Source organism: Ahaetulla prasina, chromosome 1 (genome assembly GCF_028640845.1).
Source record: "Ahaetulla prasina isolate Xishuangbanna chromosome 1, ASM2864084v1, whole genome shotgun sequence".
Lineage (NCBI taxonomy): Eukaryota > Metazoa > Chordata > Lepidosauria > Squamata > Colubridae > Ahaetulla > Ahaetulla prasina.
This window is the reverse complement of record NC_080539.1, coordinates 243,890,212-243,907,999: the sequence shown is the minus strand read 5'-3', so window position 1 is coordinate 243,907,999 and position 17,788 is coordinate 243,890,212. Positions and strand designations below refer to the sequence as shown.

At 39.4% G+C, this 17,788-nt stretch overlaps 2 protein-coding genes across 2 annotated transcripts in view; one reads left to right on the top strand and one right to left on the bottom strand.

Annotated features, from left to right (window-relative positions):
- The window catches only part of CFAP221 (cilia and flagella associated protein 221), a 50,518-nt gene extending 44,848 nt beyond the window's left edge, over positions 1–5,670 (bottom strand). The window contains exons 1-4 of the mRNA XM_058194624.1: positions 5,589–5,670; positions 2,308–2,469; positions 880–980; positions 67–153 (exon numbers count right to left, since the gene is read on the bottom strand). Of these exons, the coding sequence (XP_058050607.1) occupies positions 67–153; positions 880–980; positions 2,308–2,446 (327 nt within the window). The 5' untranslated portion in view covers positions 2,447–2,469; positions 5,589–5,670. The remainder of the gene's footprint in view (positions 1–66; positions 154–879; positions 981–2,307; positions 2,470–5,588) is intronic.
- Positions 5,671–10,209: 4,539 nt separating this feature from the next.
- The window catches only part of SCTR (secretin receptor), a 34,116-nt gene continuing 26,537 nt past the window's right edge, over positions 10,210–17,788 (top strand). Inside the window, exons 1-2 of the mRNA XM_058165360.1 lie at positions 10,210–10,264; positions 15,763–15,889. Of these exons, the coding sequence (XP_058021343.1) occupies positions 10,220–10,264; positions 15,763–15,889 (172 nt within the window). The 5' untranslated portion in view covers positions 10,210–10,219. The remainder of the gene's footprint in view (positions 10,265–15,762; positions 15,890–17,788) is intronic.

Genomic DNA, 17,788 nt, shown 5'->3' with positions numbered 1-17,788 from the left:
CGAAATTCAAAAAGGAAGAAACGAAATAAATGTGAGCACTCTCAAGGTTACTGAACCGACACTTACAATTTTGCTATATTTGATCTGGAAATAGTTTGTCTCCGGCGGAATAATATGGATGTTTATAACTTCTCCGGAAATATTTATCAGTTTCTGTAGGATAAGGCAAATAATTCAATGGAAGAAAAAAGATGTTCCTGTCAGTATTTTTGGCACAATTACAGACAGACAGTGATGTAAATAAAATGGTTAACATTTAAATTAATGTGGAGGACACGAATGGAACAGGATACAGTTTGTTAACTAGCACTAGTCAATTCAGGTGGGTAATGCCCCGTCTGCAGGAGCTGCATTGGTTGACTATGGCTTCTGAAGCCAATTCAAAGTCCTGAGTATAGCACCTTATACAGCTTAGGACCTCATTATCTTTGGGACTTTCTTCTTCTTGTAGAATCTGTCTGCCTTACTCTGTCTTAGCAGAAAGAGAATACAATACAAGTGGGATGCTGGGATTTGGAGAATTGCATTCTCAGGAGCAGCTCCCTCCCTTTAAAATCACATGCCCCCAAGGACAACAATAGCTTTTATGAACTGTAATTAATTTATTGCTTTTAAAATTATGTTTTATATATGTCATTATCTTTATACACTGTAAGCGGCTTTGGTTCATAAGGACTATATTTCTTTATAAATTAAGCAAATTTATATGGCCACCCAACTCACACATACGTGACCAAGGATGGATCACAACATTAAAAATCAAGACATTAAAACCCCTAAGCCACCCATCCTAAATATGTAAGTCGGTAAATCATAAATAAGTTAATAAATGCATGAACTCATTTCAGGGTATCAGCTCTCAACTCTTTCATTACTTACCAGCACTTGCTGATGATGTTTTTCTACCTCAAATCCTCCATAATGCATGATAGCAGGTTTAGCCTGTATAGCATTATTTCTTAATAGCTTTGTATAAATCTCTGAAATAAAAAAAAGAAACAAAACAATAATTGGCACAGCCAGACAATAGCTCCAGGAGTTCACTATGACTAATTTTATTCTATTTTTTTCTTAATATTAGATGGACTGATATAATCTATCTCAAGGTCTTCCCTGCACAAAAACAATCCATTTAGTCTACCAAACCTCAAACTACCCCATTCCTCAATTTGACAGTCTTTTTTTTCTGGCCAATATTAGGCTTCATCCTAAGGTAGCATTATGTATGGGATTATGTATGCAGATCAATGATACTGTATTATTCAATTATGTTATATAGGCAGAGAGGGCTTATTTCAGATCCCACTCCAACTATTGGGATCCAGGAGCCTTCTCTGCTGCGGTGCTTGCGCTTTGGAATATCTTAAGATCTAAGATCTGCTCCCACCCTCTTATCCTTCCACAAGAACCTGGTTATCAAATGGGGGAGTTCTAAATTGGAGGTGGCTGCTGGACTGATGGCAGAGTCCCCCTCCCCCCCTCCCCCCCCAGCTCTCTGTTTTCCACCCATCTTTTTGGTTATGATATTGTTGTACTCTTGTGTTGCTTTTTCATTATTTGTTTTATTGTCCCATTATTTTATTTCTCTTCTGTTTAGGGTCCTTTCATTTTCTTATTATTGTAAGCAGCCTAGCGTAGCCCCACAGTGAGATAGGCAGCCAATAAATTTAACAAATAACTAATATTCTCTGTTCATTCAATATGAATGTCTAGAATGTCAGAAACAATTATGTTTCTGTCTATGTTTCTGTCAGTGCTGTCTATTACTATGTATATTTACCCATGTAGTATGGCTGAAGTGTTATTATTTATCCATCTTATTATCTTCTTTACTACTTCCTTTTATTGGTATTATGATTATGGTTATTATTATTCTGTTGCTTTGCATGTACAGTGAGAGTTTCTGCAGAAAAATATTCTTTGCGTGTCTAATCACACTTGGCTAAACAAAGTATTAAAATTAAGATTATCTTACATGATGATATATGTCTTGAAAAAAATATAAAAGAGGACTGTTAGTTCAGTGAAATTCTGTTCTCCACTGGCAGTGCCCTAGGTTTCCGCCTTCCTCAACCACTGGAAAGGATATTCCAACCTCAGGAGTGGATTGTAAGGGAGGAAGAAAGGGGAGTGCATGCTATTAACAGAGACAGCAACAACTGGTGATAATCTACTGAATTATTATATTTTGAAATGAATCAACAAGACTCTGCCTATAAGCCGAGGTGATAAACAATCAAGTTCGTCAAGATTATTATGGTAACCAACAATTCTTTTCTGCCTGAGAATAGTCAACTAATCACTCACTTGATTCCAGGAGGTGATGGGGAACATCAGTTGTTTGCTGGGGCTCCTCCACAAAGCTGTCCAGAAGAAGGGATGGAGGGCTTCTGCAAGACCCTTTGGTGCTGTGGAAGTCAGTCTGAATATTACTCACAACTTCCATCCTCTGGTTGGAATTTACAGTTTCTAGAAAAGCAAAAAGATAGTTCCTTGTTACCCGATACAAAACATGTAACATAAAAAATCCGTCCCTGTAATCCAGGGGTGTCACGTCCGATCACACTGTGGGCCATATCGTGACATATTGGGATATTTTTTGCCTTTGTGGAGTCAGGGTGGGTGTGGCCTGCGTGGGCTGTATGAAGCCCACGGACCACCAGTTTGACAGGCTTGCTATAATAGCTTAATTCAGGGTAGAGTCAGGGCAACCAGATTAAAATGAGTGTTTAATGGCTAGATGCTCCTCCTGACATCATGTGGAGTTTGCAGCAGATATTTTTTCTTTATTTCTAGGAAAGAAACCTCTGCCGCTACCTGGGATTGAACTCTCAACCTTCCAAGGGGGAGGTGAGCATCCTCACAACTAGGCCACCATGCCACTACCTATAGAAATTCTACATGCATCAATGTATTTATTTCAACTGCTATCTAGTATACAAATTAGTAAGATTTTCCAATGAAATTAAACAAATGATTGCTGCCAACAGCTTGAAATGATCTCCCCTGGCTCCAGATCTGTCTATTTGATAATTATTCTCCTCAGGCAATATTTAGAAGTATCTTAATTTTTCCAGTTTTTTCTTCATTCGTTTAATACGTGGCATAATAGTAGCATTTAAAGTTTAAAATACCGTATATACTCGAGTATAAGCCGAGTTTTTCAGCACATTTTTTGTGCTGAAAAACGTCCCCTCGGCTTATACTCGAGTATATACGGCTTATACTCGAGTTTTTTTTTTTCTTTTTTTCACATTTTACCGGACTGAAGCCCTGCCGGTGCAGTGAGAGGGCGGGGCGGGGGAGCCGCCAGCCTTCTCAGCTGAGGGAGGGAGGGTTTCCCCAACCGGTAGGTGCCTCATTTCCCACCCTCGGCTTATACTCGAGTCCCCAGTTTACCCCAGTTTTTGGGGTAAAATTGGGGACCTCGGCTTATACTCGGATCGGCTTATATTCGAGTATATACGGTAACTTTAGAATGAGTTGTTTACATAATGAAGATAAATATAAAACACAGTAGAACCTAGAAGAAATTATATGTCCAACTGGAATAAGATGAATTATTTAAATGTAAATCTAGCTTGAGGCTCAGGACAGAAAATTAAGCTATAAAACGCCAGTTCCCAAAATATGACTTTTTTGACAGCTGTCACTGCCAATTCCCTCACAATGTCAAAGGGAAACAAATACTTTTTCAGGAAGATACAATATATTATAAGGTGAAGCTGACCATTAAACAGCATCCCAATGCCAAATCTTCTTACACCTGACCAAATGACTTAAGATGAGATTGGAGAAACTGAATATGTACAGCATGGAGGATAGGAGGGAAAGCGGGGCACGTGACTGAAACCTCAGACTGACTGGAGGGAAAGTTCAAAAGTACCGTTAGAAAGTATTACTTCAAAGAAAGAGTAGTAGAAGCTTGGAATCAACTTCCAGCCGAAGTAGTAGGTCAGCCATCACTAACTGAGTTAAACCTGCTTGGGATAAACACAGGCCCATCGTCCGACAAAAATAAATAAATAAAATAATAGTAAGCAGACAGGCACCTGCCACCTAACACCCTAGACTTAACAAATTTCGATAAAAAAGATAAAAAAGCCTAGATCCATGATAGCGAACCTATGGCATGCGTGCTGAAAGTGGCACACAGAGACATCTCTCTGGGCATGTGAGCCGTCGCCTGTTGCTCTTTTGGGTTCCGGCGCACTGGCCAGCTGGTCTTCATGAGCCCGGGAGCATCGGAAACCGGAAGAACAGCCACTCGGTACGCATGCGCACGCCGGGCAGCTGCTCTTCTGGTTTCCAGTGCACGCATGCACACCAGCCACGTAGTCTTCTGGTTTCTGGTGTACATGCACACGCAAAGACCAACTGGTCGATGCGCATGCACGCACTGGAAACCAGAAGATCATCTTCCCGGCATGCATATGCTCTTCCAGTTTCTGGCATGCGCGCGTATTTCACTTGTAAAATGAATCACTACATTTGCTAAGTTCCTAACACGGTTAGTAACTGGCTTTTGCACTGACTTTGCTTATCAGAAGGTCACAAAGGTGATCACATGACCCTGGGACACTGCAACTGTTATAAATGTGAGCCAGTTGCCAACCGCCTGGGTTTTGATCACATGACCATGGAGATCCTGCAAAGGTTTTAAGCATGAAAAATGGTCATAAGTCCCTTTTTTCAGTGCCCTTGTAACTTCAAACGGTCACTAAATGAATGGTTGTAAGTCGAGGACTACCTGTGTACCTTTCTTAAAAATATACAATTTTACAAATAATATAAAAAATATATTATACACTTTTCTTAAAAATGTATAGTTTTATAAATAGTATAAAATATGTACTATAATTAACAATCTTGGTACCTAGAAAAAAAGCAAGCTAGCTTCTTCACATGCTTATACATAGATTCAGCGGAGTGGAGTGCTGATCATTTAGCGCAGGGGTCTCCAACCTTGGTCCCTTTAAGACTTGTGGACTTCAACTCCCAGAGTTCCTCAGCCAGCTTTGCTGGCTGAGGGACTCTGGGAGTTAATCCTAGTCTTAAAGGACCAAGGTTGAGACAATTAACAACAAGCAGAATGCTTGCTAAAAAAAAAAGGAAATCTTCATTGTAATGCCTAGCATTTCTAATTAAAGCCCTTGCTATATATTTTGTACATACACACATAATATATGTATGTGTGTGTGTGTGTGTGTGTGTGTGTATATATATATATATATATATATATATATATATATATATATATATATATATATATATATATATATATATATATATATATATATATATATATATATAGATATATACATACATACATACACACACACATATATATTTTCATTCTGTTCTGGTGGGGTGGACAAAGAACTTGTAGTAAAATGTGCAAGTGGTAACTCTTAAGTCTTAAGGCAAAACGAAAAAAAGCCACTACTAGATCAAAGGGGGCAGGCGCTGCTCCGAGAAGAGGAGTTTGCATTTGCAGCGGACCCCAGAAACTCCTAATTACCTCCCCACACTCCACGGTCCCTCCCAGTTTTATTTTGTCCTTCGCTTGGAGGGACCGGCGAACCTACCAGGGGCGGAGGTCCTTCCACAGAGGAAGAATTGAGCCGGTGAACCGGCCAGGTGCGATCTGTAGCTCACAAACCACTTCGCGCCCGCCCGCCTCAAAAGCTTCGGTTGCTATGCTGGTCGTCAACTGTGACGTTCTAGAGCGGCAAGAGGGCTTTGGACCGTACCATTCTCTAACCTTGGGAGGGGAAGACAAGGAGAAGAGATATTTGATTTATTTTTATTTGTCAATCATATATAAGATAACAGGTAAAAGTATAAACATAATTTGGATACATGAAAAGAGTAAGTAAAAAAGGAATATTAGGACAGGGACGGTAGGCCCGCGGGTGCGCTTATGCAGATATAGCATGTTGACGGACGGTCAACGAAGTGTACAAAGTGTCTCTCTCAGCCGTGGAAAACGGAATGGTTTTGTGCTTGTTGGGGTTGCGTTGCAACTCTTAGAAAAGAGTTGGGAGTTGAATAATAAGAGATAGTGGTGTGCAATTAATTACTAGCAATTAATCAGTAGCAAATTGTGGCAATTAATTATTTAGCCGAGACGGCCAAGGGATTGCAAGACTTGAATTTGAATTTGAAAGAGGAAATGGGGTGGGTGGAATTAATAAAGAGGGACACGGTAAACACCCTTTGCCTTTATTATCTCAGCTACATGTATATAGCTCAACTTCAAAGCTGTTTCCCAAAAAACTATATCCTAGAAAATATCAAATAAAAAATAAAACAGTGAAGAGTTGAGAGGTAAGTGTGCCAGCACAGTCACTGTAAAAATATGCTGATACATTTTTAGCTGCTAAGACTACATATTTAAAAGGATATATATAGTAACCCGTATTTTGCAGTTAATATTGTGTATTGTATAGATATGTGTGTCCATGCCTAGTTGCTCACCTTGGTAGCAGGAAATAACTGACAACTGATCTTGAGAGCACTAGGATAGAAGCCCACCAGAAAATCCCAGGACTGTCACTGTAGGCTAGTTGTATTGAAACAATCTAGTAAAGAGCTTTAGTACAATTTCCAAAATCCCTTAAAGGACATGTCTGTAAAGTCACTAGGATCTGAGGTTTATTTAAAGATTTTGCCTTTTTAAAAAATACAGTACAGTTCTCAGCTGCACTGCATATATTTTCAAATCAAACCAAAGGGTAGTGTAGCATTAGGACATGACCTCTAGCACCAGATTACTCCCTTTAGGCCCTCCATGGAAGGGGAGCATCTTCTTACCATCTTCTGATTTATTGCATCTCTGTCAACAGTGGAGACTTTATGGCACTCTTAAAACACAGCTTGCAGCTGCTCCAACTGGTAAGCCCACTGTGAAGAAATGCTGTGAGATGAAGCTCAGCAAAGCTGCACATTTCCCATTCCTGCCAAGATACATCTTCCTTCCAATTGAAACAGCAGGTATACTTCTAGGTCTAGATTATATCTTTTCTCAAATAAGTCTGTGGAGGGGAGGGAGGCTATAAATATTTAAATATTTATTTTTTTAAATAATTGGAACTGTTCCAGATTTTGAGAAAAAGGTTCCCTGAAAGTAGCAGGTTTGCAAATGTACAATGCTCATTTTGATCATTTCTACAGCATTGTGATAACTTAAACAGCATTATTTGCAATGAATATTTTACCCAGATACTAGAAACCAGCCCAGTGGAAGAAGAAACTGTGCTGCTACCTGTTATATATAAACATGAAACTGCAAATGGAACTATTGCCTTATTCCAAGCAAAATAGTGCCAATTTTAACTTTTAAGATATTTGCTTATTTTCAGTGGGTCCAACTTCACTATCTGATGCTGTAGAAAGTTAGCACCCATCCGTTTCCTAGAAGAATGAAATATTCTAGGAAATATTAAAAAGGCAGAATATTATACCTCCCTGGATGAGAAAAGGAGAAACAAGCTCTTGGAAAGCAGCCCCCCACCTTTGTTAATAGCCCCAGAAAGACTGGACCATCCTATCTACAAATCAAAAGGCTTCCTGCTCCAGGGTGATGGGATTAAGACATGACCCTCCAGGACATAATAGGATTAGCCCTCTACCCATCTAGCAGCAGAACTCACCATAGGGCACCTGGGGATATTACATCACCCAGCACAGTTCAACCTGGCTTATCTCAGACAAACTCCTAGGATTTGCACATGACCCCTACAGCAACCAATAGGATACATTTCTTACACAGGAACAGGAAGCTCTAGGGCAGTGATGGCTAACCTTTTTGCCATCATGTGCAAAAAGCAGGGGGAGCGTAGGGTGGTCTACAGCACGTGCCCACACCCATTATTCAATGCCCCCATGTGCCCTGCCCCCCATGCATGCGTGTGTGACCCCCCCCCCCATGCTCCCCCTGCTTTTGGCATGTGATGGCATGGTGGGCCTGGTAGGCCCATCTTTTGCCCTCCCAAGGCTCCAGAGACTTTCTTGGAGCCTGGGAAGGGTGAAAACGGCCTCTCTCCCCCAGAGGCCCCCCGGAGGCTGGAAACGGCTCGTTTCCTGAGTTCCGGTGGGCCTAGAAGGCCCGAAAATCAGCTGGTTAACACGCATGTGCATGCTGGAGCTAAGCTAGTGCAACACTTGCATGCCCATAGATATGGCTCCACGTGCCACCTGTGGCATGTGTGCCATAGGTTCGCTATCACAGCTCTAGGGCAAGGCCCAAGAGAGAGTATAAATAACACTCACTCTCCACTCCATGTGTTCAGCTGCACCAAGACCATGTGCTTAATGGTTCTGCTCCATTAAACCAGCTTTCCAAGCAGCCTCCATGTTTCCAGTGCCTTTCTTACCACTTGGAACTGAACCCAGATGGACATTTCTTCTAACAATGCAGAGCTAAGGCTATATTGTTTGTGGCTCCTTTTGTGCAGGGGCCTTTGAATACTGTGAGAATGTTAAACCAGTGTTGGAAGTGATTCCGGTACTGAAAGGTTGCACAGTCTACATTCTGTAACCATCTCATCATCTGCTGTCCCCTTCTCCCTTTGCCTTCAATCTTTCCCAACATCAGGGTTTTTTCAAAGGAGTCTTCTCTTCTCATTCAGTGGCCAAAGTATTTGAGCTTGAGCTTCAGTTTTTGTCCCTCCAAGGAACAATCAGGGTTGATTTCTTTGGGATTGATTGATTTGATCTCCTTGCAGTCCAAGAGACTTTCAAGAGTCTTCTCCAACACCACAATTGGAAAGCATCAAATTATTTGGTGCTCAGCCTTTCTTATGGTCCAACTCTCACAGCCATACATTACTATAGGGAAAGCCATAGCTTTGACTATACAGACTTTTGTAAGCAAGGTGAGGTCTCTGTTTTTGAATATGCTGTCTAGGTTTGCCATAGCTTTCCTCCCAAGAGCAAGGGTCTTTTAATTTCATGGCTGCAGTCACCATCTGCAATGATCTTGTAGCCCAAGGAAATAAAATCTGTCAAAGCTTCCATTTCGTTCCCTTCTATTTGCCCGGAAGTGATGGGACTGGATACTTGTCCAACACACTGTTCATCTTTATCCATCTTGAGTTCAACAAAAGAAAACTCCAGCATGTTCTGTTCGGTTATAAGCTCTTCCAAGTCCTTAATACCAAGTGGCATCATCTACGTACCACAAACTATTATTGTTTTGAAATTTTGCAACTTTTGTTCCAGCTGTCATTTCTTCCCCACACTATATTTATGGTGCACTTGCTGTGTAAGTTAAACATAAATGGAACAATATGTATTCTTGTCTCACTTTCTTTCCTCTTCTGAACCATTCTGTTTCTGAAAATTAACTTGTTATGGTAACTTTGAGTTCTGGTACATCTAGTTTCTCTCTCTCCCCCCCCCATCTCCCTCTCCCCCCTCTCCCTCCCTCCTTCTCACTCTCTTTCTTCCATTCCTCCATCCATCCATCCATTCATATCAATATAACCTGTAGTTATTAAAAAGTTTTTTGATGTCTATGAAATTTATATCCAGTCTTTCCCTTTTGTTTAGAGAATCATATTGGTATAGATGGAATTATATAGTTGTCATACCAGAGTAGATTGCTTTGTACTGATGTTGCTTTCTGCCCAAGTAAGGAGGCTCCATCCAACAGCCATCCTGTGAGATGGAGCATACATTTTTGTCTGTCAAAGATGCTCTCTGAATATCTGTGCTCCTGGAAAATGCAGTTTGCACAGGGCAGACGCTAGCAGAGTGTTTCAGACTAGCTGAATCACCCCATGGATAGTAGCTTTTCTCCTGCCAGAAATTTGTGCTGCCACTTTATTCCTTCTAGGTTCTGGAACAATTTCTGTTATTTTCCATGCCTTGACAGATTTATCTTTGGTTTAGTGAAACTTGAATGCAGTTGTCCCATAACCAGACTTGTTCTCTTATCCATGGGAACACAAAGGATTGATCTTTCCTCTTGACACGGGATGATAACAGTGAGTAATGGAAGAGAGAGGTGGAAATATCTTGATGGCACAAACCCTAACATTGCCTGTGGCTGGAGGTGTTCTAGCATCCTGCTAGTATTCAGGGACAGATATAACAGCACCAGCAAGATGCAGACAGCCACATTATCCAGGAGAGAAGGAAGAACACCTAGGAACCCATGGAAGTAACTTTTGATCTGTGTGCAAGAAGTGAAGGGAAGAAGCAAGCATCAGCCATGTGGGTTTTTACATTAATTATCTTCACATCTCTGGAGCTAACGGTAAGGACTGTAACTGATCAGGGGAATACCGTGTTTGGTAGCAAGGAAGCCAAATGTCTCTGTCCACCCACTTAAAGGGAGAAGGAGAAAAATATGGGAGAGGGATATCAGAGCAGAGCAGTATACAGTATACAGAACAACTTCTTTAAAATTCATTGGCATTTGCTTCTGAGCCAGTATCTATATAGGATTGTGATGTAAAATGCGGGTGTGTGCATGTGTGTGTGTGGAATCCAAACCGGGATTTAGAGTTGCTTAAAATATCTTCGAACTCTTTCAGTGGGATTTATAAAAAATATGAGAATGCGCTTTAGAGAGTCCCATCTGCCCTGATCAAAGTTAAAATGTGTAGGTTGCGTAAACTCTTGTCTGGTTGTGCTTCGGAGACCAAAAAACGCACAAGCGCTGTGCATTATAGTGACAGGACAATTAGCTTGTTACGCAGTCTGTAAAAATATAATTTATGACAGCAATTTGCTGGATTGTCAAGGAGCATATAAAGACAGTTGCTAGTCAAACATAAATATTTAATTGCGTTCTGCATAATAATTTATTGAAATTGATACACTAATTTCACTCTAAAATTAGGAACTGTGCTAATGTATGTCTGATTAAAAGGTTATTTCTTGCTCCTTGTCTCGTGTTCAAATATTGCTTAGTATGGGCAGGAGTGAATAGTTTAAACTGAGGCCCAAAATATAGAGATGAAACAAATAATCAAGTACATATTAAAAATATGAATAGTTGTCAGGTGAGACTGCATGCAAATAATGGTATAAATAAATAGAAATTATTACGTTTCTAATAAAAAAGATGGATATGTAAACATTTATATAAAGTTTGAATTATTATTCAGATTATAACAATTTATTGACTCTTTCATTTTGAATTTTTTTTATTCACAGAGGGTTAACACTTAAGGGAAGCTACCATAAATAGTAAATGGAAATAAAAATGAATGGAATAAAATATTGCATTCATTTTTATAAGTTTTAAATGACAGATAATTTCTTTTACATGTTAGTATTGGATAAATAATAGGTATCAGAAGTCATCTGTGACTTTTCTGTTCAGGTATTTGGCCACAATCAACATTATTTACAAAATCTATGACTTTTGTGATGTAATTGTGCCTTAGTCCTGCATAAGCTGCAATAAAGTTGTGATGTGGCACTGTGGTTCTAAGATGTTAACTTCCATAATTTTGTCCTATTTGCAAAATGATCCCATTGACAAAGTGGCATTGTGACTTTGCTTCTTGGCAGAGCAAAATACCAGGAACTGAAACAAGACAGAATCACCTTCCCTGTGGATTTCTCTCTCTCTCTCCCTCCGTCCCTCCCTCCCATACATTTTATTTAAAGTGCAACCAAAAGAAGGAAAAAATGAAAGAAAAGAGTGTGGGTGTGTATGTATGAATGCGTGTATACAGGTAGCTCTCAACTTACAACCGTTCATTTAGTGACCCTTTGACGTTACAATGGCACTGAAAAAGTTGACTTAGGGCTGTTTTTCACACTTAGGACCATTGCACCATTCCATGGTCATGTGATCAAAATCTAGACGCTTGGCAATTAACTCATATTTATGTCAATTGCAGTGTCCCGAAGTCATGAAATTACCTTTGAGATCTTCTGTCAAGCAAAGTCAATAGAGAAGCCAGATTCACTTTATAACCATGTTACTAAATTAACAACTTCAATGATTCACTTAACAACTGTGGCAAAAAAGGTCATAAAATGGAGCAAAACTCACTTAACAAGGTGTTTTGTTTAGCAACAGAACTGTTGGGCTCAATTGTCATAAGTCAATGTGTGTGATATGTGTGGGATGATAAGTTGACGTCCAAAACATTTAGAGGACAATAGCTGAGGGACCTCAAAATCTTTTGCACAGTGTTCATCACATTTCACCACATTATGGTTTCCTCTATACTTCTCCCCCTCCTCCCACCTCCCGTATTGTACACATAAGCAGGTGCAGCAATTGTGAGGCTGTCTTGTAATAAGGATGTGCTATCCGTACCTACTGCAAGCCTTATGAGTTACTGACTGAATAACTGTAGCAGCAGTGTTTCATGCCTTTCCCTTTTTCAGGCAACTTATTTCACACACATTTATAAACACCACTTGGTATTTAGAATGTCAGGCATGGAAACCAATTCAAGCCCTTGAATCACTTCAGGAAGCCGTATGTGATGTTTACTTATTCTGGCATATCCTCTAAGGTGAGGGAAAAGGTCTTGCTTTGTTCTTGAAAGGCAGAATGCATCTTGTGTTGAAACCTGTTGCCAGTTGTTATCACAGGCAATTTTGATTTACCTCTGCAAAGTTGAAATAGAAGAATTTCAACTTGCTGTCCTGTATTTCTTATGGTTGTGGATACAAGGCTCACACTTCATTAGGACTACTGGATCTTGGATGCAAAAATCTGGGCAATCATTAGAATGAAAAGAGCATTTTGTCTGTCTGTCTTTCTTTCCACTGAGTGATCTTCCCGAAGTTACGATCCAGATCTGATATGGTACCGCTAAGTGTCATAGGTTTCTTTTTCCAAAATAATCTGCCATTTAGGACCAAGAAAGAAAAACTCCTTCTTGCATAAACATGATTCTCTCTGTGTATGACTGACAGCTTGCGTTAATGTTTATCAATATTAGGCTGTCGTCTTAACTGAAGTTGCTACTCTGTCTTTGGTATAGCAATTAGAGAAACTTCCTCAAGTAGAAACCTCCCCTTTTTGTTGGAGTCATGTCATTGTCCCATCAACATGGATAAAGTTAGGCCAATTGATAGTAGGAAAGCTATGATCTTCCAGATAGGGTGAACATATAACTGCCATCATCCCATCTGGCCATATGAGAAGTTGAAGCCCTGGTTCCCATATGGCGGTCAATATTGCTGTATATCTTCAAGATGCATCAAACTCTTAGTATTTCCTGTATATCTCTCCTCAACTCCTTACGATTACTGATAGGTAAATAAAATTAAATGTCATTTTAAGACAAAGTGAGAAAATGGATGGGAGTGGCGAAATCTCCATCAAAAAGTAGATGCAGCTAAAGCAAAATAAGAGCTTTTCATGGTATACTCCTACTTTACCCTTGCCTTACCACAGTCTACAAAAATCCAAGTGTGACCTCTCAAACTGTTAGGCTGAATTTCTAGCATCTCTTTTTCAGAAAGCACAGAGGAAAAGGAAGATTTTCCCCTGAGAACACAGTAAGCAATTGCCTGTCAGAATTGAAAATATAGTCCTGGCTTGGAGGACAAAATACTTTTGACTGGTATAAAAATAACCACTTATGTTTTATAACTTTCCTAAATGATTTGCAGAAAGCCTCAATGACTGTTTTTCATTAATAGTAGAAGCCTTATATCTCACCTATCCAGGATTGAAGACAGTCTTCTTATGGCAAAGATGGCAATCTTTGCTTTCTGAGTGACATATCTAATGCAGACGCCATGCATTTGATTGCAACATTTACCTGTATAGTTACTTAACCATAATGTTAGGTTAATCAAGTTGAAATGTTTTTGATTGAGTTACAGCGATATTCTAAAAGGTCTCATAAATTAAAGCTCAAGCTTAATTCCAATAAGACTCACAGCTCTTACTCAGAGAAATGATTCAGCTGCATAAACAGAAAGTCTTCCTAATGTATAACTGATGGGTCGTTGCATAACCTAAAAGAGATGCACTCTATAAAATAAATTTGGATTTGGATTTACCTATGCAATAGCCTTTGTAATTCCTTAATAGAGAAATTGCATGAGTTTGATGTGCTAAACATCATATGCTTTTCCCCTTGTGTCTACAGTTGCTCTTTCTGAATCAATTCGTCTTTCCCTTCGGTTTTTGGATAGCTGGACATAACCCCCTCCAGATAGAGAGGGCAATAGATGGATTAAGAAATCTGATTTAAAAGGCAATCATTTTACTGTAACATAAACTGGCATGCAAATTAGAATTTCAAAAGTATTTTAAGTAAAGGAATCGAAACCTATATGAAGAATGGCTGGGTGAGACATAACCTTGTGGGCATTCAGCATTCAACAATCCTTTGCAGGTGGTAACATGTCAAGATAAACTATGTTATCATCAGTTCTGGGGTATCTGTTGCATAAAACTTTCTAATTCATATACATAATTGATTTTAGTAGAAGAAGTGGACTCGGGGCCCAATAATGGTCATACTACCTTTTTTCATAATGTGTGAAAATAGATATTAGCCCAGCTACACAAATAGTAATAGATACTTTTTGTACACTAGGCAGGGTTGATGTAAATCAGGCTTGCATAAACTGACCTGCAAAGCCAACTATGCTTTACCACCATATAAGGCAGTTGCCAGGAATGTTGTAAATCTCTTGGGGCTGCTTGTTTGGAATCGCAAAAGGTTGCCCAGGATCTACTTACTAGCAATATACAATTTACAATCTTAATTCCACTGGTAGTGCCTAAATTATGCAAGCATAGAGAAAGGGGGGGGGGCTTTCAATTTCCCATGGATCCAGTCAAAAGACACAGTAACTGCATTGAAGTTGCATTCGGAAGACTTACTAAACCGCAGACTAGCCAATCAGATTTGAATACACTATGTGGTAAAACCCAAACTTAATAAATTCCTTAGGAAAACCCCAAAAACAGAGCTGATGAATAAATCATTTTCAGTTTAGATTGTGTTGTACATTACTTGCATTAAGCAAAAAAGGTTGGAAGAATACAAAGAGGCCTCAATAGTGAATGGAATGGGGAAAACTATCACAGGAGACCTCCCAAGAGGGCAAGAAGACACAAAGGAATGTTGTGATGTCACAGCATGATGCTCAGAACTTAAGCATTTACATAGTGATATAAGAATGCATTTTTGGGTCATTTTTCTGCCTTCCCAGTTTGAAGTATATGCCTATGACAATCATGATGGAATAACCTCATCATGGTTTTGACTGATTGTGCTATAAGCCTCAACTGGAATTATGTGATCCATTGATTGGAATTAGGTGTCACATAACAACCTGAGAAAGGCAATTAAAAAAAAGATCTATCTACATTGGAATCTAGCTAACCATTTTGTCCTTAAGTTTGAATACCCTTTTCAGAACTGTCATGGGATTGTTAAAAAAATTTTTTTTATCGGGGTGGAAGAAAGCAGCTTTATCTCTTAGAATGCTTCCCCACTTCTGCAAACAAATCGTGGGATTGAATTCCAATGAGTTTGGGTTCTAGTTGAGTTCAGAAGAAAAAAAAGTCACTGTGTTATTTTAAAATGCTGTAATTATATAAAAAAGGACCTAGCTGCAGTATTTTGTAATCAGAGTAACAAAAGAGTGATAAAGTGAAACTTTTTAATACAGCAGATTGGAGCTTTCATTCTTTTTTTTAGACAAGTTTTTTATTGATTTTTAATTTTCCCCCCTCCACACAAACACAAACACAGTAGTGACCTTATCTTATACCGTTCAAACTATTCAAATATATTTTTCTTAATTACATAGATTGGAGCTTTCATTTCATCATGCGAAATCAAAAAAACTATGAGGATGGAAGAAGAACTGTGCACCTTGGCACTTGCCCAGGAAGAAGCAAACAGAACAGCTGGAAATGAATTATTGAGGAGTACAGGTATGTCTCAGAGTATGAACTGGGGCCATTTAGATCAAGGGTATCCAGTTTGGCAGCTTTAAGAACTGTGAACTTCCAATACCCAGAATTCCTCAATCAGCCAAGCTGGCTGAGGAATTCTGGGAATTGAAGTCCACAATGATCTAGACCAGGGGTGTCAAATTCATGTCGTCACAATGGCATCTCGTGACGTATCGGGGACTTTCCTCCCCTTCACTAGACGGGGCGTAGGCATGGGCGTGGCCAGCACGTGACACATCCGGCCCATGGGCCAGGAGTTTGACAGCCCTGATCTTGACCTCTGATCTAAATCATTGTGGACTTCTATTAAAATAAGAATTCATAAGATGGTGATAGGTACACAGTAAATTATATTGATAAAATAACTAGAGATCAGTTTGGGGTAAGATTGTATGACAGCTGAATGGGATCCAAAATGAGTTATTCACTTAGATAATATGAATCTGGAATAATCTCAGTTTGAAAATTGCAAATAAATTTAATGGGCAGACAGAGTTATTTATCAGTGTTTTAAAGCGGTCTTTCAGCCTCAGCAACTTCAAGATATTTGGACCATCTCCCAGAATTTTTTATTTTTTTTTACATTTATATCCCGCCCTTCTCCGAAGACTCAGGGCGGCTTACATTGTGTAAGGCAATAGTCTCATCCTATTTGTATATTTATATACAAAGTCAACTTATTGCCCCCCCAACAATCTGGGTCCTCATTTTACCTACCTTATAAAGGATGGAAGGCTGAGTCAACCTTGGGCCTGGTGGGACTAGAACCTGCAGTCATTGCAAGCAGCTGTGTTTAATAACAGGCTTCTTACAGCCTGAACCACACCGCGGCCCCTCCACAGCCAGCCATGGGGGCTGAAATCCATACATCCTACACTTGCTGAGATTGAGAAACAGTAGTTTAAACTATTTGAAAATTTAGCAAGAGAAACTTGGATCACCTAAAATTGCGGAACGGCTATATATTCAATTACCATGTCTTGTAAACATCTTCTTGTTCAGGAATTCTGTTGCTTTTTGGGACTCACTGGGGCAGTTTTAAAAATTGTCTTTTAGTATTCTTGTAAACTCATTGTCAAGATTGAACCACTTTGTTTCTTTTAAACCTTATCACTATTCAACTTGCCAATGAACTGGGGGAAGGGAAGAATGGAATGGAATGCTGAGATTTTGTGCATAGATCGTGAGAGCCTGGAAACCATCAAGGTCACAACTGCAGGTGCTTGATAAGGTGGTGGATGGTTCCCATAACAAAAGGACGTGTCATTATAGGACAATGTGAACACCCAGAGGTGGGGAGAAAGGGAAGCTATTGTTTAATATGTGCTAAGCAAGCATTTGTGTGGGAAAACCAGAGCTGGTTTTGATTCTTCAGTAATGAAATGGTGTATCCAATAAAGTTTTGCTTTTGGGAATTCAGAGCTCTGAAGAGTGTTTTCTTATTTTGGGTCCACTAGTCGGATCATTGACACTCATGCTTGCATTGTCAATGTTAGTTTTTAGCCAGCTTGTCTTCTGTTAGCCATTTTTCTAATTGCCTTTGATTTTTCCAAGCATTGGGGTCCTTTCCAAGATTCCTATCTTCCCATAATAATCGCAAAATATTTAAGCTTTGGCTTTTTGATTAGTGCTTCTAGTGAGTAGGTGGGTTCTAATTCATTTTATATGGAATAATAATTTAATTTTGCAATTCAAGGTACTTTCAGCAGTTTTCTCCAAAACCATAATTCAAAGGCCAACATTTTTCCTTTGTTTAGCCTTTCTGATAGTCCAATTTTCATTTACAACTGGAAATCCCTGGCTTTGACAGTATGTATCTTAGTTATCAAGGGGACGCAGTGGCTCAGTGGCTAAGATGCTGAGCTTATTGATCAGAAA